Below are 26,645 nucleotides of genomic sequence, written 5' to 3' on the forward strand. Positions count from 1 at the left end.
GGGTGGCACTGTGGGTTAAACCACAGAGCCTAGGGCTTGCCGATCAGAAGGTCGGCGGTTCGAATCCGCGCGACGGGGTGAGCTCCCATTGTTCTGTCCCAGCTCCTGCCTACCTAGCAGTTCGAAAGCACGTCCAAGTGCAAGTAGATAAATAGGTACCGCTCTGGCAGAAAGGTAAACGGCGTTTCCATGCGCTGCTCTGGTTCGCCAGAAGCGGCTTAGTCATGCTGGCCACATGACCCGGAAGTTGTACGCCGGGTCCCTCGGCCAGTAAAGCGAGATGAGCACTGCAACCCCAGAGTCGGTCATGACTGGACCTAATGGTCAGGGGTACCTTTACCTTTAATAACAAAAGAAGAAATCTGGTACCATCTTCTGCACTTGCAGACTTCTCTCATTAGGAAGAGAATGTTGAGCTTTTGATTAGCACAGCAGTTCTTACATTAACAAACAGAAAAATCCCAAGTCCTAAGACAGGATCAGTACTCTGCAAATTCTCCCATATAATTCATGCCACGTTATTCCTCAGCCAAGGGGGTGGGAGCGTTGTAGGTGCGTCAATAAATCAAATCAAAGTTTGCAATGTTACACATTTATGACCTAGATTTCAATGAATCAGCATTCAAAGAAAACGCGCTCGTTGAATCACCCAAGCAACCCAACCAGTATGTACAGACTCGAAAGTGTGTGCCTCTGGATAGGAATGTTTCAGTGGGAGCCTGTGGGGCGAGAGATTTATGACTTTTAGCACTCTGAATGAGAAAACGTGATGTGCAGAGCCATAATGTTAGCAGGGCTATAATTAACCCTACTGTGGTAATAAATTTTCTTTCCCAACAGCGAATGAATCATTTGTTTTATTGAGATGAAATTGGATAATAAGACAAGAGTTCTGCTTCTTAGTCACCTGTACTATGGTTTCTGTGCTTTTTTTTGAAAAAACAAACACCACCCCATTCATAGGTTAGGGGTGGGCAATCTGTTGCCTTCAGACCCAGTTCTTCCCTTTGAGAGTTCAGCCTGACCTTTCAGTTGCCAAACTTTATCCTAGTGACTTGCAAAACAAAATAGACACACCTCGTAGAGAGATCCTAGTTTGCTTCCTGTCTAGCTTTCTGCTTTCCTGAGCTACATCATTGCACTGACTCTGGATAGCTTTTGGCATCAGCTTTGGGCTGGTCTGTACTAAAGAATTCCTGGACATTAGTACATGTTAAACCAAGGAAAATTTAGCACCTATTGCATTAGCAAGAGTAATGACTCACCCAGTTCTCATCCGTAGCGTTTTTCAGCCAATTCAGTTGACACATTCAACTGCCATTCATCAAGAGCTGGGTCACACATACAGATCACAGAATCAGAAATCCTGTCTACAGCTGTCCTTGGGTAGACTCGAACCACCAACCTTCTGGTTAAGAGCCAGGTGCACTGATCCACTGCTGATGGACTGACCTTGGGCCAGTCACTGTTTCTCAGTCTAACCTCCCTCACAGAATTGTTGCAAGTGAAGTCCTGCCTTGTTTCTCGAAAAGAATGCATTCCGGGAGTCTGTTTGACTCCCGGAACAGTTCGACAACCAAGGCACAGCTTCTGATTGGCTGCAGGAGTGTTCTGCAGCCAATCGGAAGCTGAGCTGGATGTTTGGCTTCCAAAAATCATTTGAAAACTGGAACACTCACTTCTGAGTTTTGATCGTTTGGGAGCCAATTTGTTCGGGAGCCAAGGCGTTTGAGATCCAAGGTATAAAAAAGGTTGCCTTGAGCTTTTTAAAGGAAAAGTGGAATATAGATGCAACAAATACCCTTTCCCCAAATTTTGGGATCTCTCGCCTTCTCCCACTTCATACAAGAAAACTCCAGTTACTTTTCTTAATGGGCCAACACATCTCTTTTGCATTTTCTTCCCAGAATACTTGTAAAGGGTAAATGAATACTGATATGATTTAAATCCATCAAGCCCACCGGAGAGTGAACAGAATCTCCTTGGATCCAAATAGCTTTCTAGAACACAAGCAAGCCAGGCTCAGAAATTGGTCTTCAGTTCCCCATTTGGGGTTTGGGACTGTTAACCAAAATGTTAGTGCAGTCGTAACAGACGGGGGAATGCAGGGAAGTTAATGAGTAATGTTTATCACCTAATTTTAAGAAGTTTGGCATGTAATGAGGCCAGCTTGGTGATTATTGCCTCTGTAAATCATTATGTTTGTGATTGTGCTTCAGGAGTAAAAGGCAACCCGAGAGAGTGACGGTTTAATTGCTGTATGTGTAAAAAGCAAGAACCAGGGAGAAAACTCTGTCTTTAAATGACCCTTCAGAATATAAGGGGTTGAGTTTGGGGTGGTTAGTTTTTTAAATATATATATATATATATATATATATATATATATATATATATATATAAATAGTGTGTGGAGGTCTGCTAGAGGAAATGAAGTAAGGTCCTTTTCAGTTGGTCGGTGAAGCAGAAGTATGAGCTGTCTGTGTGTCAGAAAAGTGCTGGAGTTGTGTTGTTTTATTGGGGGATTTTTTTCTAAACAGCCCTTTTAACCCTTTGAAATCCCCTTTGATTACCCTCTGGCAAACTTTGTGAGGTGCTTTGGGTTGAGAGGTCAAATGAACATAATGGCAGGAAACAGTTGGGCTGCCATACGTCCGGAATTTCCAGGACATAGCCAGGATTTTTGGAAATCTGCAAAAATGTCCAGGAAAACCCCGGCGTATGGAAGTTATTATTTTTTTTATTTCCTAAATAACAGCTAAAATGCTTCATTTTTTGAGGGAGATATAGCAAGAAAAAGCTCAATAACTTTGCCCCAAAAGTTGAAATATGGCAACTCTAGAAACGGGGATTTGAAGACGCAACACAATGTTTTATTTTAAAAATACCTCTAAAACAGAATCTATTTTGGCATTAAGCGGTATATAAATTAGAGAGTCGTGATGATGATACTTATATGCCGCTTTGCTGCCACAGATGAAATGGATTGAACTAAGATTGCAGCAATGCAAGTCAGAATCAAAACTGGGGTGTGCGTCAGACATTATTAAAAGTATACCAGAAGTTGGCTTTTTCTGCATACCTTCCAAGTGTCCTGATTTCCTAGTGACAGTTCTGGAATTACGAAATACATCCTGGCTTCTGATTTGACCCCAGAATGTCCCTATTTGCCCCACCAGTGCTGCGTCCTGTTGGTGTTATGATAGTGGCCTTTCTTCAGACAGGAAATGCTCTCTGTGGTGCGGCGGCACACAAAAATGGTCTGTTGTGGCCTCAAGAAGGCTACCCATAAGGGAATGTGGCCCTAAGTCTGAAAAAGGCTGCCCACTCCCGTGGTAGATAATGTGTGCGTGTGGAAACCAGCTTTCTCTTGAGGAAGGATGGGGAAATGAACCGCTTCTGAACTGTTTCACCCGAAGTAGCACCTACACTCGTAGCATGACTGGCCACTCTCTCAGGCAGACTATTTAAAAAGAAAGAAAGAAAAGAGCAACTCCTCTTTCTTCTTTCAGGTTAGCTGAATAGTAATTGGGCCATTCTCTCCTCTCCATGGGTCTATTTGCAAATGGGAACCCTGCACGTAGCCATCTCCCAGGCTTTTGTTTTGCTCAAGTGAGCAAACACACAGCCTGCCAACCTCCCATGGTCATTAGAGTGGGCCAGGAGAGGTGGTTTTCCTCCCAGTACTCTTGGAAATGTGGTGGTGTGTCACTGTAAGAGGTGGAGAGGGTTTCCACTGCCTTCTGGAACCTTCTATGGACCACCTTCTCTCTGAGTCTGCCACCTCACTGAGGCTTGCACCCCACATGTTCATGGATGAGTAACTTAGGCCAGGAAACTATTTGTGGCTCTCAAGGCATCACTTTATGGCCCTTGGGAGGGCCACACATCCTAGGTGTGAGGACTAAGCTGATGATTCTTGGCCTGTGGTAACGCAGAGGTGGTATTTTTCCCTGGTGGCACCAGTGCTATAGAATGCTCTCATCAGTATTGGCATTCCGCCGGCTTGCCAGGACACCTGTTTAGATCAGCATCCCGCAATCTCCTGTCCCGAACTTCCTTTTACTTACTGTTTTAACTTTTTTTTTCATTGTTCTGTGGCTTTATGGGGCATGTTTCCTTCCACATTTTATTTACGAATGTTTCTGTGTTTTTAAATTGGTTCTGTACTTGCAAACATCTTCGAGGCCACCTTGGCAATGAAGCGGTATCTAGACGAATAACAGCAGCAGCGTCAACAACAACAACAACAACAACAACAACAACAACAACAACAACAACATTGCACGGGGATTCAGGGAGGCTGCACCAGGTGTTGAGGGCAGAAAGAGAGAAAGGGTGAGGTTGCTTAAGGGATTAGGAGACATTCGGGCAGCCGGGGGCTGGGCGGCTGGAGAATCGGAAGGTGAATGCTGGAGGCACAGGAGCCAGGCCCCTGCAAGGAACCTGATTGAGCCATTTTCACATCAGCTCTTGTTACACAGTGTAGCCTGTCACCGTGGGAAAGCTGCCAAGGCTTTAACATTTAAATCCCTGTAGTTGTAAATCCCTTAGTCTGACTGATGGGAGCTACAATTGAGTATTACCCAGTTTATTATTGTTGGTTGGTTAGATTTCTGTTGGTCAACATCAATAGCATTGTTTTGAGTGCCACTGTGTTGAGGGATGGAAGTGAGGCATTCCACCGAAAAAAAGGGAAGAAAAAGCTTCCATTTTTTTAAAAAAAACAACACAGCAAAAAACACCACACACTCACGCTCACACCCACCCCACCTCTTTTTAGAATGGGGCCATAAATCCCTTTCATACTGCTTTGCATTGCTTTTCACTTGCTCGGCTGATCCTAGTGCAGAATGAGTGCTTGCAAAGACTGGTCCTTTGTTGTTTAGACAAATGTCTGCTATGAAAGCATTCGTTTGGGTGCTGCAGAGGGGGAGGGGGGTGTCCCCTCCCCACCCCACCAAAGGGGCTCAGAGATACGAAGCTAGGAATAACTGACGTAAAATGAATGCAGGCCATGGAAGCCATGTGAAAATGCATGTGTCCTAAGTCCGCCGCCCTCCCCTGATGCAACAAGGCTCTCCTCTCGGCCTCGCCAGTGTGGTCCAAAGGAAAGGCAAGCTATACATTTGGCATCAGCTTGGCTGCAGGAGTTGCTGGAAGGAGGCATACAAGGTACCACCTGGCCACCTTAGGGTTTACTCCTGAGCCTTTTCTTCTCCCAAAGATGTCCTGCGAGGCAGCAGGTATGGATCACCCCCCCCTCCCCGGGTTTACTCCCGAAGCCTTTCTCATGGATGATAGCTCAGTTGGTTACAGTGTGGTGCTGATAATGCCAAGGTTATGGGTTCTATCCCTGTATGAGCCACCTGCATATCCCTGCATTGCAGGGGTTGAACTAGATGGGTCACAGCCAACTGTACAATTCTGTGGTTCTGTGAGTACAGTGGTACCTCGGGTTAAGTACTTAATTCATTCCAGAGGTCTGTTCTTAACCTGAAACTGTTCTTAACCTGAAGCACCACTTTAGCTTATGGGGTGTCCTGCTGCTGCTGTGCCGCCGGAGCACAATTTCTGTTCTCATCCTGAAGCAACGTTCTTAACCTGAAGCACTATTTCTGGGTTAGCGGAGTCTGTAACCTGAAGCGTATGTAACCTGAAGCGTATGTAACCCGAGGTACCGCTGTATAGCCACAAGGCAGCAGAGGTTTAGGATCATCATCATCATTTATTTATTTATTTATTTATTTATTTATACCCCGCCCATCTAGCAGGGTTTCCATCTCCTAGATGGGCCACCTTCCCAGGTTGATGAACCCCATCTGCCCCTCCCTTCCCTCCCTTTCTGTCTCACCATTCCACCAAGAAACTCCACTCACCCCCTTCCTCTAAATCTCTGTTTTCAAAGGGCACCTTTTTTCCTGTGTGACGTCACACCCACCTTAACCTTGGCCACACCCTCTTTGCTCAGATGCCAAGGATCTTCCTTTGATGTGTTGATGGTTGGCTATCAGGAACTTTGTTCTCCCTTAGTACTCCCCCACCCCACCCCCAGGCGATGCCCTGGAAAATAAGTATAGCCTGCCTTTTTGCACTGTTAAGTCCAGCACCCATTAGCATACTTTAGAATCATAGAATTGCAGAGTCGGAAGGGACCCTGAGGATCATCTCTAACCCCCTGCAATGCGGGAATATGCCGTTGGGATCAAACCTGCAACCATGGCATTATCAGCACTCCGCTCTAGCCAACTGATTAAACCCCAGCTCCCAGGTATCTAGAGGGGGGTGAAGTTGCCCAGAGGCGTCAGGGCACCCACAATAGTATTTCCAACACTGGCTGGCAGTGGCTCACCACCAGGATTTCAGGCACAAGCATGTCTACCTGGAGATGCTGAGCTACAGCCCTTCTGTGAAAGTCAGGCCACTAGGACACAGAAGGGCATCTTGCAGGCCCTGTCCTCATTTCATCTGCTTGCAGGCTCCCCACAGGCACTGTGAAAACAGGAGGCTGGACCAGATCATGCAGAATTTGTCTTATGCTCTTATGATTAACAAAGTACTGATCACAGGGCAGGGTTAATGCTGACCTATCCTACAAGGATTAGGGACGCGGGTGGCGCTGTGGATAAAACCTCAGTGCCTAGGACTGAGTGGTTCGAATCCCCGCGGCGGGGTGAGCTCCTGTCTTTCGGTCCCAGCTCCTGCCCACCTAGCAGTTCGAAAGCACCCCTAAGTGCAAGTAGATAAATAGGTACCGCTTTATAGCGGGAAGGTAAACGGTGTTTCCGTGTGCTGCGCTGGTGCTGGCTCGCCAGAGCAGCTTCGTCACGCTGGCCACATGACCCGGAAGTGTCTCTGGACAGCGCTGGCTCCCGGCCTCTTAAGTGAGATGAGCGCACAACCCTAGAGTTGGACACGACTGGCCCGTACGGGCAGGGGTACCTTTACCTTTATCCTACAAGGATTACATACCGAAATGAAATATCCCAAGGGCCTTGAACGCATGGAGTATGCAATATAAATACTAGATATTGGGTTTTTTTAAAGGGTTCTTTGAACCTTGTGTGGCGTTTGTACAGAGCCCCTGGTCGTCTCATGGACTATTGACCCGTACACCACTAATCCGCTGTCACCAACCAGGTCCTCCCCGGTAAATCACTTAGTCTCAGCCAGGTTCTTAAGTTAACAATGAAGATTGTAGTTGATTTCAAACACAAATAACCTTTAAATGCATTCGAAACGCTGTTACCCTTTCCCCTCGTAGTCTTGTTTTATCATGTCTCTAACTCTTCTACCTCCCCTCACACAAGAACCAACTGCACTAACTGTCTCTCTATTTCCATCTGTCTGCCAACTGCTTTCCCAACTTCCTTTCCTACCTAACTAACTAACTAACTAACTAACTAACTAACTAACCAACCAAACCTCAGGCTAAGCCCTTTTATAAACAGGTAGGCTCCGCCTCTGGCTTTCCTATTGGTCTACCCATTAACTCTTTCTCCCCCTGTACAGACATTTTCAAAAGAACGGGCAAACGCCAGACCTTGATTTCTCAGTTTTCACCCTAGCCGATAGCTCCCCTTCCCCATTTCTCATTTCTTAAACCCACACGCATACCCTCCAATGATTAAGTCCCACACATGTGCGAATAAGCCTCACAAGCTGTGCAGCTGGATATGGGCAGCAGCAGCAGGAGCCCCCCCTTGCCTGATTCACAGGGGTGTGGGTGAATCTGGTCTCCAAGGAATTTTTTAAAAAATCCTATGGAATCTAGGCATTATCACTACAAACATGTAGTCTCTGTTTACATACCCCGACTGGGAAGAAATGGAGTTCAAGGCATTGGGGGCTAAGTAGCCGGCTGGCTGGAACTCTGAATGGAATTGACAGATTGGAGGTTTCCCATCCACCAATGTGGGAAAATAGCTATGCACAGGAAGTAAATCCAGGAAGGTTTACTCTAGAGTAAATATACACAAAATTGGGCTCAATGGCCACACACACACACACACACACACATATGCGCTGCTCATAGGTTTTCTTACAGTTAAGCAGTATATGTTAGATAAGTGAAATATGTCTTAAATATGTCTTAAATATGTCTCATTTTTCTTATGTCTCATCTAGTAAGGTTAAGATTTGGTGTTAGGTTTGCTAAATGACCTAGGCAGCAATAGTTGGCACTAATCTTGGCAGCAAACTCTAGGCATTAATTGGATGCTAAATAAGGCAGTGGTATTTTATTTTATTATTTTTATTTTTTTCCTCTTTTGCTTCTCATTTCCTGCTTAATCTGGCGCTCTCGTGTTTTATTCTGAATTTTGGGTGGCGGTTTTCATTTTTAAGATTAGCTTCACACAGGAAGCTCCCATTAGTCCAAAGTATTCCACGCTAAGGCAGCAAGCCTGTTGATAAGTTACTTGGGTGCTTTGCCTTCGTTGTCAGTTTCGCCATGATGGATGATGTTTTTAGTTAAACAATGTACTTTCAGGGACACCCAGAAAAATTTTAACGAGAGAGACAGAGATTTGAAATATGTTGCCTTACAGATCCTGGCTCATTTAGGCTGCCGAAAATGCTGTTTCTTAAAATATCCCAGCCAATGAGTGAGATCTCTGACCTCTTAGTAAGGGGTTGCAAGTTTAAAATGCCTCACATGCTGGATCTAATCTAGGAGTGCCAACTATCCAAGGGGTGGTGGTGGTCTGGTCTTCTCTTGTGTGTTTAACATGACTTTATAGGCAGAAATAAGCAGACGAAGGTTGCCATGTTGTGGGGCTAAACATTTATTCTCCTCTGCAAAACTCCAGTTAAAGAGACAGTCACAGTGACCCTTCGAAAAGCTGGGAATTCTAATCTAAATAGGCAGAAGAGTTGGTTGTGACTTCTGATCATAGGATGAGATGGGGCAGGCACGGAAACATTTGGCTTCCTTCGTATGTTGCCACCTAGTTTTACTAGGCTTCCACTTCTTCTCAGCCTTTAACAGCAGCCTGACATCCAGATGTGGAGCAGAAGAAGATTTTGCTGGCATAAAGTCCCCATTCAAATTATTCCAGGGCTCTATGGGACCACCTGTAGGTCTGTGTGGTATTTTGGCAGGCTCGTATACCCCGAGCTTGTGTGAAGGCAGTTTGTGATAAACTCCTTGTGTGCCCAGTATGGTTTGTGGGCCATTGCAGTTCAGGGCAACCAGAGGTCCACACACATCCACTCATGGAGGCACCAGTGAGTCATTGTACCCTTCCCTAGAAGCAAAAGTACCCCCTGCTGGCTTTCCTCATATTGTCACCTGGCTTTGAAAGGTAGGGGCAGGGAAAGTGACCGTGTAGTCTGAATATTGTTAGAAAAGTTGAGTGCCTCCTCCTCTCCCTGCTGAGCAGTGGCAGGAGTCCATTGAGTTCCAGGCACTCACCCAGGGTCTGTGTCCCTTTGGAAGACTGAGACACAGCGGAGACTGTCGTAGCTTAAGAAATAAGGTTTATTCACCTATTTACACCTTCCACCTGCATGGAATGGGTCCCGATCTTACAGCAGGGTCATTTCAAGAGTGGCTTGTCCCCCACAGCAATGCAGCCCAAGGCATCTCTCCCAGCCAGCCTTCAGCCAACCTGCCCAAGATGGACCCCAGTCTTTCCTCTTCCTTCTCCTTCCCAGCACCCCTTGCTCAAAAACTCTCTTTTACTGTCACCTCAAACACACACCCCCGTCACCTTGGCAACATCTCTCTCCCCAGGCCAAAGGATTCCTCTCAGATGGCCCATCCACCCCTTTTATCATGTTAACCGATTTGCTCTTTGCCAAGCCAGCCAGCCTGGTTTGCATAAGCCAGCCCTGGGATTCCTTGTCTGGGACAGTTCTGCAGCTGGTACTTTCATCCATATCCCAGTTAATCAAAATCCTACCGTTTATCAATTTCTAGGGTTAAGGGATGTGTCCCCCCCCCACCCCCCACAATCTATAACAATATATCTCTGTTGGGCTTCTTTCAAGGCCAGAAAGTAAAAGTAAACACACATTTTCACACAGTTATGTTTCCTCTAAACTGCGCTTCTTCGTGTTCGAAGCAAGTAGAATGTGTTCATGAGAGAGCATGCACCTTTTTAGGCACTGATGGGAGCAATTTGGAGGAGTCTTGCCCTTTGAGCAGGACAAGAGAACTGAGGGTGAAGGAGCCAGAGAGCCCATGTGCTGAGGCCCCTGCTCTACCTTGAAACCAGACATAGCCTTCAGGACATTCCACCACTGGGCTTTTTCTCAGCCCCTTGCTTGTAATGAACACGGGACTGCAGCCAAGTCAGATTTTTTTTTTTCCAGGCCAATTACCTGCCACACAGGATGTTCTCCCTAGAGGCTGATACACACCATTACTACAGCTAAGCCACAGTCAAGGTAGATCCATTGAAATCAGTAGACTTAAGTTAGTCCATTGATTTCCGTGGATTTTCTCTCAGTTGGGTAGAATTCAGTGTAGTGCTAAGGAGATTTCTTCATCAACGTGAGGATTTCTGCTTGCCTAATGGAACAATCTCTTCCCTCCTCCCACTCCCATACTGTTCTGGGGGTTCTTAGGACACACAGGGATGCGTTAAGGAAGGTGTGGGGGGGGGGGAAACCTCATTGCACTAGCGGAAGTCCTTGCATAGGCTTCTGTTAGTGCAGGGTTTCCCACACTTGAGTCCTCAGCTGTTTTTGGACTACAGCTCCCATCATCCTTAACTGGGAGGACCAGGGGTCAGGGATGATGGGAATTGTAGTCCAAAAACAGCTGGAAACTGAAGTTCGGGAAACACTGTGTTAGTGGGATCTGTGTGTCAAATTTGGCTCCAAAATTGTGATGTCACAACTGGTAGTTGATTAGAAAACAAAACACCTTTTCCTTGCAAATACTATGCTATTTAGATTGGGTCTTCCTCTGATCCCCACTATGTTTAGAACTATGTGGGAACTCTGAACCCATTGTCTCAGTGTCTGGACATACTAAGTATGGGAGAGTCACTTCACTGCATTTTTGCCCAAAGACTGTGTGGGATAAGCTCTGTATATATTGCCTTGAGCTCATCATATAGAGATCCAATTAACAGCACTAATATTTCAGAAAGTTCCATCAAATGGCAAGTTGAAAAGCACAAGCATAAGGTCTGGACCATTCCCACCACCCAAGTCTCTAGAGAAGAGCTATCCATTCATAGCTTCATCCATCTCCTTTCTGGGTTCATCTCCTTTGACTGCTGGCTCCTTCCACCCAAGCAAATAAGCAGAGATTCCTTCATGCAAATATGGTTTGTGGATCCGTGGGATACCAGACTTAGTAAAGAATGGATGCTGGAGGGGGTTGCTCCACCCATTCAAAAGGAGGCAAACTCTCCCAGCAAGCGGGCCTTTGATGTTCTTCCAGCCTCTTCTAACCAAAGCATCAGCTATTGAATGAGTTTGTGATTTAGGCCCCAGTAGCATGACTGCAACAAATGAAAAGCAGGAGAGGAAGGGTGGGGGGAGGATGGAAGGCAGGAAGATTGCTTACCCTAATCTGGAATGGCTGAGTAGCCTGAACCAATTCAGCCTCCTTTTTGTTAGCCCAATAATTAGTTTTGCTGTCTGCCTACTTGTATTGGAAAGCAGTGTGTGTGTGTGTGTGTGTTTTACATAGGAGTTATCATTGGGAATCACAAGATGGCTTGCAGAATGCAAATTCATTTTGTTTTACAATTCCCCCTCAAGAGCTGCTTGGTGGAGAGTTCTTGGAGCACTGACTATGAAGCAACTCAAGATTTGTAGTGGCTGTAGTACTGCTTAAGCAAAAACAGGCTTGCATTGTGATTCCCAGCTATTTATGCAGCCTTCCTCCAGACCTGCTGATGGTATTGTCCGAAAAGACCCTTCTTGAACAAAAGGCCAAAGGGCTGCTCTCATGAATAAATTTTTATTGCCTGGCAAAAGTATTACGTTGGGCAGCAATCTTGCAAAATAATTGCTTGTGTCTGAGATGCGCAGAATGTATCTGAGCATAAACAGGGGCGGATCGAATCCTTTAGTTTGTAAAATGAATACAGTAAATAAATCAGGGTGCTCCCAACAGGCTCGGTTCCATTTTTATTTCCTACGTCTGCAGAATAACAGCATGTTTATTATGACAGATAAATGGAAATTTCAGATGTGGTTTTCTTCTAGTTACCCTATGTTGGGGATAAACAGCCTTGCTGGTGAGCCCCTCAGATGCATCTGATGGTAACTGAAGGAGCGTCTCCACCCACATCATTCAGCCCTGAGATCAAGCACCGAGGGCCTTCTGGCAGTTCCATCACTGTGAGAAGTGAAGCTGCAGGGAACCAGGGCCTTCTTGGTGGTGGCACCCACCCTGTGGAACGCCCTCCCATCAGATGTTAAGAAGATGAGTAATGATATAACCTTTAGAAGACATCTGACGGCAACCCTGTATAGGGAAGCTTCGTAAGGTTCAACGTTTTATTGTGTTTTTATCTGTGTTGGAAGCTGCCCAGAGTGGCTGGGGCAACCCAGTCAGATAGGCGGGATACAGATAGTAATTTATTATTATTTCTTATTATAACTGTTGTGGAGATCATAGCTCAGTGGTGGCGCTATGCAGAAGGTCCCAGGCTCAGTCCTCAATATCTTCAGGTAGGACTGGGAATGTCCCCCATGTGAAACTCTGGAGAGTCATTGCCAAATCAGTGTAGAGAATAATACATGGATGAATGATCTGGCTCACTATCAGACAACTTCCTATACATTGTTTGCAGAAGGTCCCAGGTTCCATCTCCTGCATCTCCAGAATGATAGACTTTATAGACTTGTGATGTCATCCAGCAAGTCAAGAATTATAATGTTTCATTTTGTAACGTCCAAGATTCTCATACTCTTGCTGCCATTTCCTGGTGAAGGAGAGAGACTTCCAGTTATTTCTTGACTGTGTAACGCTGCTGAAGTAAGCTCTGAAGCTCTGAAGCTGTGCTGGGAACCATATAAGGAGCCTCTGAAGGCTGCATGGAGCTCCAGACGCTCCAGCTGACTATCCCCAGGACATGCCCAAGTCATGTTGCTGCCGGAGTTGAAGGACAAAAGCTGCATCTACAGAAGCCGACTGGGCTGACAGTTACCGTATTTTTTGCTCTATAAGACAGACTTTTTCCCTCCTAAAAAGTAAGGGGAAATGTGTGTGCGTCTTATGGAGCGAATGCAGGCTGCACCGCTATACCAGAAGCCAGAACAGCAAGAGGGATTGCTGCTTTCACTGCGCAGCGATCCCTCTTGCTGTTCGGCTTCTGGGATTCAGAATATTTTTTCCCTTGTTTTCCTCCTCCAAAAACTTATGGTCTGGTGCGTCTTATAGAGCGAAAAATACAGTAACTTTTATGCCAATACTGGTGATGGGATAACATCTTCCACCATATTGAAGGGAGCAGGCCACATTAGGATGATCCAGAACAGGTTGTATAGCACCTGCCACATGAAGCAGTTGCCTGTCTCTGCCTAATGGTAGGACCAGCTCTTCCTATCCCTGTGGTAAAGGATCAATTGAAGATTCATTCTTGGTGAAAGGGGCCATAGTTTAGTGCTAGAGTAAATGATTTGTCTGCAGAAAGTCCCTCGTTTGGTACCCAGCATCTTTAGGTTGCCCTGGGAAGGACCCCTGTCTAAAATCTTGGAGAACAACCACACCATTGATGGTCTGACTCAGTATCAAGTACTTTCCTATGTCCTTATTGCAGTGAAAATGAACATGAGTTCTATCCAGAGTCTTTAGGTGGTTCTCTTTGGCCCCAGACACTTGTGTCCAGCTAGAGTTCTTTGGCAAGGGATCACAGGACAAGCGCCATTGCCACGTTTCCTACAAAACGCTGGTACCATAACAAATGTTTCGACGTCTTTGTAGCCAGCGGGAAAGCCGCTAATCGGCTTCGTTTTTCTGCTGGGTCATGTGACTAACGCTACCAAGATTAACGCTGCACGAGGAAAGAAAAGAGGCTTAAGTGACTTGAGGGTGCCCGGCAGGTCATTTTAACCTTTTCCTAATCATTAAAGCCGCGGAATCTCATTAGTCTGCAAAGTGACTTGCAGTTCCAACCCCTGAGCGGCGGCGATGCATAAAACTTTTTTTGGTTTGTTTGCCTCTGTCCCGGTGTGACGGGGTTTGCAAATAACAAAAGCAAAGAGGGCGTCTGCAATGTTTTAAGAATGCTGGCCCAGACAATTGTGTCAGAACCAGGTGGGGTTCTTTTGGACTCCTCGGGCCACGAGCTAATTTTTGCATGTCACACCAAGGACAAGTTCTATGACAGGTGGAGTTATCAAAGGCCAGCGATTTAGCACCAGGTACCTAAAATTAGACTTCTAAGAAGAGTGTCTCGAGGCCATACTATAGTAGATCAGTGACTTCCCACCTGCACTAAAAAACAAGGAAGGCTGTGTCACCAATTTAAACCGCTGCTTCTGCAGTGCTTTTCATTGGCAATGCCGCAGGAAATTGTGCTGAAGATCCACAAAGGATCTGGGACTTTGGAGAAGAGTCGCTAGGAGATCTAGGTGGAGAGCTGGTTCATGCAACTATTTCCACATAGTAGCACGACACCGACTTGACTCTGCTTCAATACATGCTTGGTTCAAGGTCCAGTTTTGATCTCCAAATCCTGGAACGGTCTGGGCCAGGGAGACGGTTGTCTTGAACTCCTTGTTTTTGTGCTTCTCCAGCCTTTTCTCTGAAACGCAGCTTTCTCTTCTTCCTGGGAACAAGGCAAAATGGACCTGTGGATACAGAGAGCAAAAGATTTGTCCACCTCCCAGTTCCTCCAACAAAGGGAAATAGAAAGCTCAGTGGCAATCTGCCTTGAATGCAGAAGGTTCCAGGTCCAATCTCCCTTTCTGAATTTCCTTAGAGCATGCCATTGTAGACAATACCAAGGTAGATGTACCAATGGTTTGGCTTGGTATAAGGTGGCTTCCTTTGTTCCTATGCCCTGATCACATTATGCATCCATCTAAAGCTGTATAAGTAAAGTCTCCAGCAGAAGTCTTTCCCATCACCCGATCCTTTTAAACCAGCAATTCTGGGAATAGAACCTCTGTGAAATCTATTACAGTGGTACCTCAGGTTAAGAACTTAATTCGTTCCGGTGGTCCGTTCTTAACCTGAAACTGTTCTTAACCTAAGGTACCACTTTAGCTAATGCGGCCTCCCACTGCCGCCACACGATTTCTGTTCTCATCCTGAAGCAAAGTTCTTAACCCAAGGTAATATTTCTGGGTTAGCGGAGTCTGTATCCTGAAGCGTATTTAACCTGAAGCGTATGTAACCCGAGGTACCACTGTACTAAGCTGTGGTCAGTCCTCATATTCATCATTTTTAAGACCCCCTCTCTGAAGAAATTTGCAAAAATTAAATTTCATTTTTATAAAACTTTTAAGCGGGAGGGTTAATTGGCTGTTATTATTTTTGTGTTTTTATATTGTAAACTGCCTTGTAATCCTTGCATGAAGGGTGTTATCTAAATTAATAACAATAATAGCATTAGTAATTGTTCTTCTTATCAAAGCGTAACATACAAGTACTTTGGAATCCAGAGTATGTAATGTATGCTTGTATTTTGAAAAATCTTAATTTAAATACACACACACACACAATAAAAAGTAGTGTCAGTTTTTTATTTTTTTACATTACAAGCTGGCATTTGTAGGTAAACACTTTGGAAAAACAAAGCAAAAGTTTCACCCATTCTCTGGTGTTGGTAGGGAATTGCTGACCTGGCTAATAAATCAGCATGTTTTTACGAGGCAACGCAAGGTCTGTATTTTTAACCTTAAGTGCTGTTCTCAGGAGGCCTGTCAAGGAACGAATCTGAAATATTGCGCTAAAGAGCGGAGGTAAGATTTCAAAGCCCACTGACAGCCATTGCGAGCGAAACATTTTACTTAGTCCCCGCATGGAGGTCCTCACTTGACACAAAGTTTGATGGAAAGGTCATCGCACAATGCAGTGGAAATAGAAGTGTCAGAATCATTCACAGCGCGAGGGAAAATTAGGGCAGCAGACAGGGTGATATGAGAGAGAAGTAGGCCAACAGACTTTCAGCTTGGCTGTGTGGAATTTGTGCGATGGGGGGAGAATATTTGTGCTTTTTGGGTGGAGCAAGCAGCTCTGTCGTAAACCACGTCTTGGTTGCATGTGCCACAACTCAGTTGAGTGCAGATGCCTAGCCTGTTGCTGAACGATAGCTCTCAACAGCCAGCATGGCCAATGATCAAGGACGATGGGAGTTGTAGTTTGGCAATATCTAGAGAGCCACAAGCTGACCACCTTGGGGCAGAGTCTCTGTGTGCAGAGCCAAAATGGGACCCTAAGGACTTAGTTTGCAAATGGTACGGAAGATGTGTTGTCCTCTGGGTGGTATCAACTATAGTTGTACCTTGGTTTTTGAACAGCTTAGTTCTCGAATATTTTGGCTCCTGAATGCCGCAAACCCAGAAGTGACTGTTCTGGTTTGCGAACTATTTTTGGAAACTGAACTTCCAATGGGGCTTCCGCAGCTTCTGATTGGCTGCAGGAGCTTCCTGCAGCCAATCGGAAGCTGCACTTTGGTTTCCAAACGTTTTGGAAGTCGGAACGGACTTCTCCGGAACAGATTTCATTTGACTTCCAAGGTACGACTGTGTAGCAAATAGGCACGTTGAATTTTTCAGCTTTCAACTTCCAAAAATTAGTGGGGCCAAAATTTTGTAACATGACTTAGGAGATCGGTATATGTTTTGGTTAAATTAATATAATTTAGTTTGGCCTGGTAAGTAAAATATGTGTAAAGGTGCATAGAAATCATTAAAAATGACTGCCTGGTATTTGCAGTTATTTTATAAGAATAGTAATAGTAATAATAATAATAATTTCATTATTTATACCCTTTCCACCTGGGCAGCTTCCAATACTATTATTATTATTATTATTATTATTATTATTATTATTATCTAACAATTTCGAAAGGTAAAATTAAAATTCTGTTTTCCCAAAAGTTTCTGTATCAAATGTAGACTTGCCAAGCTAAATAATGTCCAACCACAAACATAATAGCAGATTTGAATTCCTCACATCCCAAAAAACCACATATTTTTAAGACCCCTCACTGAAGAAATTTGCAAAAAATTAAGTTTAACCCTCTAAAATGACATGCCTCACTGCAGCAAGATGGTAAAAGAGCGGCCCTTGGCCCTGAAGCCAAGAATGGTGGAATAATAATAATAATAATAATAATAATAATAATAATAAAAATAATAATAATAATAATAATAATAATAATAATAATAATAATAATAATAATTTATTATTTGTACCATGCCCATCTGGCTGGGTTTCCCCAGCCACTCTGGGCGGCTTCCACAAAGACCAAAACTACACTAAGATGTCACACATTAAAAACTTCCCTGAACAGGGCTGCCTTCAGATGTCTTCTGAATGTCAGGTAGTTGTTTATCTCTTTGACATCTGATGAGAGGGCGTTCCACAGGGAAGGTGCCACTACCGAGAAGGCCCTCTGCCTGGTTCCCAGTAGCTTTGCTTCTCTCAATAAGGGAACCGCCAGAAGGCACTCAGCGCTGGACCTCAGTGTCCGGGCAGAATGATGGGGGTGGAGACGCTCCTTCAGGTATACTGGGCCGAGGCCGTTTAGGGCTTTAAAGGTCAACACCAACGCTTTGAATTGTGCTTGGAAATGTACTGGGAGCCCATGTAGGTCTTTCAAGACCGGTGTTATGTTGTCTCGGCGGCCACTCCCAGTCACCAGTCTAGCTGCCGCATTCTGAATTAATTGCAGTTTCCCAGTCACCTTCAAAGGTAGCCCCACGTAGAGCACATTGCAGTAGTCCAAGCAGGAGATAACTAGAGCATGCACCACACTGGTGAGACAGTCCGCGGGCAGGTAGGGTCTCAGCCTTTGCACCAGATGGAGCTGGTAGACAGCTGCCCTGGATACAGAATGAAAGCAAAAATTCATACCGAGGAAGGAACATAGGAAACTGCCTTTTATTAAGTAAGTCTATGTGTCCCTCTAGCTCTGTATTGTCTCTGCACTTACTGGCAGCAGCTATCCTGGGTTAAAAGCAGGAATCTCTCCTATCCCTACTTGGAGATGTAAGAGGTGGAACTTGGGAACTTTTGCATGCAAGACAAATGCTCTAGCACAGAGTTACAATCATTCCCCAAACTCCTTTTCCTAAAAAAAATGTGTGGCGTACATTAAAAGTACTTAATCCCCCTTTTAAAGCATGGTGATCATAGACATACCCTTACTATGTCTTCAAGCTGATAATTGGATGGGAAGGCAACACGGGCTGAGTTGAAAGTATTCCCAGGAGTTTTGTAATAAAATTCCTGTGCTATCCAGGAGGTTAATTGCCTCCTTAGGTAACCTTAAAAGCCGAAGCGTCTGCACAATATTTCTTCCGTGCTTCTGTTTGTACACAATATTAAGATGCGGCTGTTTTTAAAACGTAATTCAGTGCGCTTCTGTAATAAAATACTTTTTTTAAAAAAACAGCACCTTTCCCCCAATAGTATTCTACTCCTGTCTGCATTATAAAAATGGTGAAGTATGGAGGTCAATGAAATGCACTGATTAATTTAATGAAGTAGCATCTGCTATCAATGTTTTCATTATAATAAGAAGCAACAATTTGGAATTAAATTTACAGGTTGAGTAAAAAAAACACACCCCAAAACACACACCTGTGCCAAATGTTCTCTCTGACTGAAATGTATGATGACTGGAATATATATGCAGGCTTTTGTTTCTACTGCCAGCTTAAATCGTATTTACAATCGTGGAGCACTCTGTGAAATCTCAGGTGGGGGAAGTCGCAAGTGCTTTGGGCAACCATCCGCCAGGGTTACATTCATTTCGGAGGCGATTGCCTGGGGATCAAAATATGCACGTGGAGCTTTCAAGGCTGCAGTTCCTTATTTTACATTTTTGCTTCATTTTGGATGGTGGGTAGGGCTGGCATCAGATGGGGGGAATCATCAGGCAATTGCCATGGCCCAGCAAGGGGACCACATCCATCCCTCTGGGTCCCATACCACTTACTCCTTGTTGTCTCTGTCTGTTTACCTGCCCCATTCTTTACTTGTGAACAGTGACAAGAAGAAGGAAAAGGACAAAAAAACCTACCTCTGTGTTCCTAGTCCTTTCCCTTCTGTGCTGTAATATTGCTGGGCTTAGGGAGAGAAGACGATTGAATCAGCAGTGGTGACATTGTCAAGGAGGAGTGGGGCAACTATGGGCCTAGGAAGGATTTTTGTTGGGGAGGGGCAGAACCTCAGTTCGGTATGTATTTTTATTGGTTTTTCTTGATGGGGGGGAGCTGCCTGACTACGCTCATGGGGGCAACTGCAGACAACTTGCCAGTGGAGGCCGACTCATAAGGGCAAATGGGGCAATGCACTGTTAAATTCAGCCTTGATTCCTCCAAGCCCACTTTCCAGTCAAGAGAGTGGACCTGGCTGCCAGGTTCTTCCTCCTTAAGTCTCAGTGTTGCCCTTGAAGAACTATCATCGGCCCCATCGACTGTTGACCTCCTTGCCCTACCAGTTCCATTGAGCACCACCCACCATTGCAACTTACCCAAGGATCCCACAAAACCTTGGGCTGGCATGAGTGAGGAGAGAGGATTTATTTCTTTGTTTCCAGTGATAGATCCATATTTGCTGAACGTTCTCATGGAGCTAGAAAACTTCTTCAACTAAGTTTTAGTCAAGGTGTTGTTGTTGTTTAATCGTTTAGTCGTGTCCGACTCTTTGTGACCCCATGGACCAGAGTACACCAGGCACTCCTGTCTTCCACTGCCTCCCGCAGTTTGGTCAAACTCATGCTGGTAGCTTTGAGAACACTGTCCAACCATCTCGTCCTCTGTCGTCCCCTTCTCCTTGTGCCCTCAATCTTTCCCCAACATCAGGGTCTTTTCCAGGGAGTCTTCTCTTCTCATGAGGTGGCCAAAGTATTGGAGCCTCAGCTTCAGGATCTGCCCTTCCAGTGAGCACTCGGGGCTGATTTCCTTCAGAATGGACATGTATGATCTTCTTGCAGTCCATGGGACTCTCAAGAGTCTCCTCCAGCACCATAATTCAAAAGCATCAATTCTTCGGCGATCAGCCTTCTTTATGGTCCAGCTCTCATTTCCATACATCACTACTGGGAAAACAATAGCTTTAACTATACGGACCTTTGTTGGCAAGGTGATGTCTCTGCTTTTTAAGATGACCCACTGAAATGGATGAAGAGAAATAAGTTAGGTCCATCAATTTCAGTAGGACTGCTCAAGAGCAAAACCTAGTTGCATGCCATCCCTTGGACCCTCAAGACTGGCGGTGGTGTTTATTAAATTTGTACGCCACCCTTCATGCATGGATCTCATTGCACAACATAAAATTGCCATATAAAAAACATGAACTGCATAATAAAGATAAGAACAAACACAAACCAGTCATTCCCGCCTCCAACAACACATTTAAAAGCTCAATAGATCCCAATGAGGCTCTGTTGAAGAATAACGTTTTTGCCTGGCCTCTAAAGATATGTAACGAGGGTGCCGGTCAAACCTCCCTGGGGAGAACATTCCATAAATGGGGAACCACCTCAGAGAAGACCTGTTCTTTTGTTGCCACTCTCCAGACTCCTCATGGAGGGCCTCAGATGATGATCTCAGGGTTCTGAGTCAGTTCATATGGAGAGAGGCGGTGCTTGAAGTATTGCAGTCCTGAGCCGTTTAAGGCCAGCAATGGGCCTAGGAACTAGTTGGCAGCCAGTGCCGTTGGCCCAGGATTGGTGTAATATGCTCAAACCATGTTCCTTCAGTGAGCAACCTGCTCTCCGAATTCTGCACTAGCTGAAGTTTTTGAACCGTCTTCAGTCGCAACCCTATGGGTCTTCCCCATCACTGAAGCAAAACAGCCTTACTGCAATCTGTCATTCTTTGGTTTACCTGCAATAATAATTACAAAGTTGTTTGTCAGCTTGGAGAGGGGGGAAATTAGATTGAATTGAGGTTGAATTACACTATATACCAGATGGAATAGCCCTTGTGCTAAGATCTGCCTGTATTCGTGAGGGTAATAATACAGCTTCTTTAATGAGTTTAATTCTGGTCCCACAAGCAGAAATGATATCAACTTAGCCAATTAGCTTTTCAGATTCTCAGGATAGGAAAAGGGCGTTCAGGTTTTACAACTCAGCTGTGAGGAACTGAAGTGGCTGTTAAATTTTGCTTTTCAGCACAAATGCCGCCAGAGCATCTAAAAATCTTATGTGGATACACAGGCCAAACCTCTAGTGTGGGAAGCTGTCTGCTCAGCTAGAGAATTAACTCAGTAAGACATTCTGTAGCAGAAGCACAAGAGAGATATTCGCAGCAGCCATTATTCAATTAGATAGGCTTCCAATAAAATGAACCTCGATTGCCCAGTCATAAGATCTAGTTCCTGGTGCTTCTTCTTCTGTGGACATCCTAGTTGTTTTCTGTCCTTCCTTTGAAGTGATGGCTCTGTTGTGGTCCACAGTTTAATAATAATAATAAATAATAATAATTTATTATTTGTACCCCGCCCATCTGGCTGGGTTTCCCCAGCCACTCTGGGCGGCTTCCATAGAAACCAAAAATACACTAAAATATCACAGGTTAAAAACTTCCCTGAACAGGGCTGCCTTAAGATGTCTTCTGAATGTCAGGTAGTTATTTATCGCTTTGACATCTGATGGGAGGGCGTTCTACAGGGTGGGCGCCACTACTGAGAAGGCCCTCTGCCTGGTTCCCTGTAGTTTTGCTTCTCGCAATGAGGGAACCACCAGAAGGCCCTCGGCGCTGGACCTCAGCGTCCGGGCAGAACGATGGGGGTGGAGACGCTCCTTCAGGTATACTGGGCTGAGGCCGTTTAGGGCTTTAAAGGTCAACACCAGCACTTTGAATTGTGCTCGGAAACGTACTGGGAGCCAATGTAGGTCTTTCAAGACCGGTGTTATGTGGTCTCGGCGGCCGCCCCCAGTCACCAGTCTAGCTGCCGCATTCTGGATTAGTTGTAGTTTCCGAGTCACCTTCAAAGGTAGCCCCACGTAGAGCGCATTGCAGTAGTCCAAGCGGGAGATAACTAGAGCATGCACCCCTCTGGCGAGACAGTCCGTGGGCAGGTAGGGTCTCAGCCTGCGTATCAGGTGGAGTTGGTAGACAGCTGCCCTGGATACAGAATTTACCTGCACCTCCATGGACAGCTGTGAGTCCAAAATGACTCCCAGGCTGCGCACCTGGTTTATTCTCTCATTCATGGTTCGCCTCAAACTAGCCAGTGGTGGTGCAGTTCTTAGTGTGTCAGACTAGGACTTGGGAGAACAGGGTTCGATTCCCCACCCCTCCATGATGCTCACTGGGTGACCTTAGGCCATTCAATACCTCCCAACATGGATCTCCTTCACGTTCATGTCACATGGAGGTGATGAAGCAGCCTTCAAGATCATAGCCCTTAGTTTTGCCTACACCAGGGACAGGAAGCCTGGGGATCAGCCTGACCAATGGGCAGGAGCCATAGTCCAGCAATAACTGGAAGCCCATTGACTTCCCATCCCTGGTCCACACTGCGCAGCAGTGTGGCTTTAGGGTTTCAGACCAGAGTATTCTCCAGCCCTACCTGTAGATGAACCTGGGACCTTCTGCTTGCAAAGCAAGTGATGTGCCACTGAGCTGAAGCACTGCTTTGGGTATTTAAACAAAAAGAAGAAACATTTGGGCCAGGGCCGTCTTACCCATAGGCACTAGGAGTGTGGGGCACCTGGGTGCCGGGCTCTCAGGGGTGCCAGGCCAAGAGTCTGGGGCCCGAGAGTTGAGTCCGGGGAAGAGCCCGCCCGTCGGTTGGAGCACCGCGGTGGGCTCTTCTGCTGCAGGTGGTTCTGTGCTGCGAGTTCGGGAGTGACCGAGCTAGTGAGATGCTGAGGCAGCTGGCTGGCTCCGCTCTCCTGCATGCCTGGGACTGGACAACCTGGGGAGGGGGCACCAGCCAGATCTTTGCGCCCCGGCACCGCATATGCTTAAGACAGCCCTGATTTGGGCATACGTACATGTGACTTGTCTGCACAATATTTCTTTATCCCAATTTTTTTATTCTTTATTTCCTTATCCAGTTTCCTTATGCAGTTTCTTTACTGCAGAGAGAATCATTATTGCAGATCTTACCCTTTGCTGAAAGCAAAGGGTCGGCTCTTTGTAATGTAGGTCCCGTACTCACCAAATGTTGGGCATTTAATCTCAAAGGGAGCAACAGGAAGGGCAATGGGTTGAATTTGCTTTCAGGCTGAACGTCAAGCGCTGGCAGCAACACCGTTGATTCATTTTTTTCCTCTCCTTCGCTTCTGCACACACATACCCTGCCCTCTGTTAAATTGAATTTTATTATGATTGCCCAGTGTTTCCTTACAGAGGCCAGAATGTAAAGAGCCAAATGGTTATTTCATCTGAATGGAGATTAAGGTCTCAAGGCAATAGTTTGATAGAGAGAGTGTAACTTTCATACTTTTCATTACTGGAGCAATTGGTGATGTGTAGAGATGCTCTTCGCTTTATTGGGAGCAAGGAATGTCTTGGCACTTCCAAAAGTACTCATGGAAAGTGCCGTTTACTTATCACCAGGTGCTGATTGCAAATACCTTTTTAAAATAAAATAAAATCCAGTGTTCTGTCCCCCATCCATTTGCAACCAATGAGTAAGTGTGGGGGATTTTGTATTTATTTATTTTGGGCAGTGGGAAGGCAGGTATATGGTGAATTAAATATTAATTTGTTGGAACCTAAGGAAAGACCAGGTGCCTAACATTTACTGGGGGGGGCAGTCTCTTATTTCCAATGTTATTTGGATGATGTTGGTAGCAGAAACATTTTTTAAAAAAATCATATTTACAGTAGGGCAAATTAAGCATATGAGATACTTATAAAATAAATAACAAATATCAAGAGATTTAAACATTGCAACAAAGTTTTGACTGTTAGTGAGCTACTACAGCTGTTATGGGGGTACTGTTGTGTGTGTGTGTGTGTGTGTGTGTGTGTGATGCATTTTTATATGAATGTGGCACTGCTATAGTGTGTTTATGTTTTTAAATATGTCATTATCCCCTTGGAGACTTTCGTTTAGCAGGCTATTTAAAAAGTCAAATAAACAAACAAAAGTGATCAGAAGCGAAAACCGGAAAATATAACTTTGTCGCCAGAACCGCAGCATGCTATAATGTGTAAAAATTACAAAGTGGAAAGCAGTTGGGCACATGTATCTGCGGAGGGTTTTTCACAACCGAGGGGGCCACTGTGGAAAAGACCCTTTCTCTCGCAGCCATCTGCAATATCCCAGTTGATGAGGAGCACCTGGAAAAGGACTTCGGATGATGATCTCAAGGTCTGGGCAGCTCATATTCCACGGGGGGGGGGGGTCTGAAAACATGGGAGGCCACCACCTAGCTGAAGCTAAGCAGGTACAGGTGTGCTCAGTTGGGTGACCGCCTGGGAATCACATTTGTGCTGCCTTTGATCCCGTGACAAAAGAAAGGCAGGATATAAACGTAAGAATTCATTTCTTTCAAGCTTTTCGAACTAAAAAGCTCTCAAGGGCTTTTGAAGGTCAAAACCAGCAATCGGGCTTGGAAATGGACCCAAAGTCACTGGCGATGATAGAAAATAGGTGTAACACGCTTGTGGTACCTGATCCCAGTTTCCTGGCAGCTATACTGTGCAGTTTTCAAAGGCAGTGTTGCAGAAATCTAAAACAGAAAATTATATATGTGGAGAGATGCAAATGCCCTTGAAACACTGCTGAAACGGCTGGGTGTTCTTCATAACCGCCTTTGCTCGTTCCCATATTCTTACTACATGCAAAATCTTTCATACTCCTTCAAAATAAAAAGCAGGTATTTTTGAGCAGTGGTAACCCATTCCCCCCCACCTGCTCCCAAACTCAGCTCTTTTGAAGGAGGAGACGGCCTCCTTCTGCCTGCACAAGGTCACCCCAATGTCCCCTTGCTCTTTTGATGCCTAAAATGCCTCCTCTTCTGCTGCTTTCGAATGAGACTGAACCGAACCTCATTATTTCTGCCTAGCTTCTCGAAATGCTCCTGTTACTGGCACAAGCCTCCAAGGGTTGTGAGAGGCCTTTTCTGCTCCTGGGTTTGCTTCTGTTCTGTGTGTGTGTGTGTGTGTGTGTGTGTGTGGTCTTTGTTGTATTAATGGATTCAAACTGTGAAATGCCCGCTTTGTTCCCCTGGGCATTGTTCTTCAGTTCTTGTCTTGACCTTTCTTCTTCTGCTGAGAGGAAACATTAGTCTAATTGTGAAGCTATCTTGCTTGACTTTAAAGCACTATCTCCTGGGAAGGTTAATCTCTCATTTTTGCCTCTCTCTCTCCTTTCCTCCCTTTAAAGATTCATCTTCTAACTACATCAGACAACTTGAAACAAAAGTCAAACTGCTAGAGGACGACAATAAACTTCTCTCTCAGGTAGGTGGGCTTTCGTAAGCATGTGTCGCTACCCTGGTTCCCCCTTCTGGCGGAGCAACGGCGGGTGTGGACCAAGAGGGGCCTGAATTTTGACGGGAACCTACTGGCTGACAGAAGATCCGACCAGCTTCCTTGCTTCACTAAGCATAAACTGAATTTTGAAACTCTGAAATTGAAAACTGTTAATCTATTTTCACATTATTGTTATTATTATTAATAACAACAACAACAGCAGCAGCAACAACAACAACAACAACAACATTATTTAGACCAGAGATAGGGCCATGCAAAGAAATGAGGTGGGAGGGAGAAGGAGAGAGATAAGGGAACAGCACCCCCATCCCAGAAGCTATATGGGCTGGCAGCTGAATATTATTTCAGTACAGTGGTGCCTCGCAAGACGAAATTAATTAGTTCCGCACGCCTTTTCGTCTTGCGAGTTTTTCGTCTTGCGAAGCACGGTTTCCCATAGGAATGCATTAAAAATCAATTAATGCGTTCCTATGGAAACCGAACCGCCTTCAGACCAGGTCTGGGGACAGTCTGTCCCCCGACCTCTTCTGAAGGCTGGCGGGGGCGAAAGTCTTTGCTCCCCCCCCCCCCGCCTGCCTTCCCGGGACAGCGGAGACTTTTCCGCTGTCCCGGGGCATCTTAAAATGCTGGCGGGGGGCAGCGAATGCTTCGCTGCTGCCCGCCAGCATTTTAAAAGCCCCCGGGACAGCGGAAAAGTCTTACGCTGTCCCTGGGCGATCTTAAAACTGGGGCTTTTAAAATGCTGGCGGGCAGCAGCGAAGCCTTCGCTGCCGCCCACCAGCATTTTAAGATCGCCCCAGACAGCGGAAAAGTCCTTCGCTGTCCCTGGGCGATCTTAAAATGCTGGCGGGCGGTAGCGCTGCCGCCCGCCAGCATTTTAAAATCGCCCCGGAACAGCGGAGGAATTCTCAGCTGTCCCGGGGTGATTTAAAAGCCCCCGGGAAGGCAGGCAGGGGGACAAAGACTTTTGCCCCCCGCCCGCCTTGGGAAGAGGTCCTGGACCTCTTCCGAAGGCGGGCGGGGGGCAAAAGTCTTTGCTCCCCCCTGCCTGCCTTTCCGGGAGAGCGGGAAGGCAGCGCTGCCTTTTCCGCTCT

At 45.6% G+C, this 26,645-nt stretch overlaps 1 protein-coding gene across 5 annotated transcripts in view; it reads left to right on the top strand.

Moving 5' to 3' along the window:
* Positions 1–26,645, top strand: part of CCDC85C (coiled-coil domain containing 85C) — a 165,748-nt gene that overhangs the window by 85,732 nt on the left and 53,371 nt on the right. For all 5 annotated transcript variants that reach the window (XM_081914053.1, XM_081914054.1, XM_081914052.1 and 2 more), the window contains one exon: positions 25,442–25,518. In XM_081914053.1, the coding sequence (XP_081770179.1) occupies positions 25,442–25,518 (77 nt within the window). The remainder of the gene's footprint in view (positions 1–25,441; positions 25,519–26,645) is intronic.

This window comes from Podarcis melisellensis (genome assembly GCF_964234715.1).
Source record: "Podarcis melisellensis genome assembly, chromosome: 1".
Classification (NCBI taxonomy): Eukaryota; Metazoa; Chordata; class Lepidosauria; order Squamata; family Lacertidae; genus Podarcis; species Podarcis melisellensis.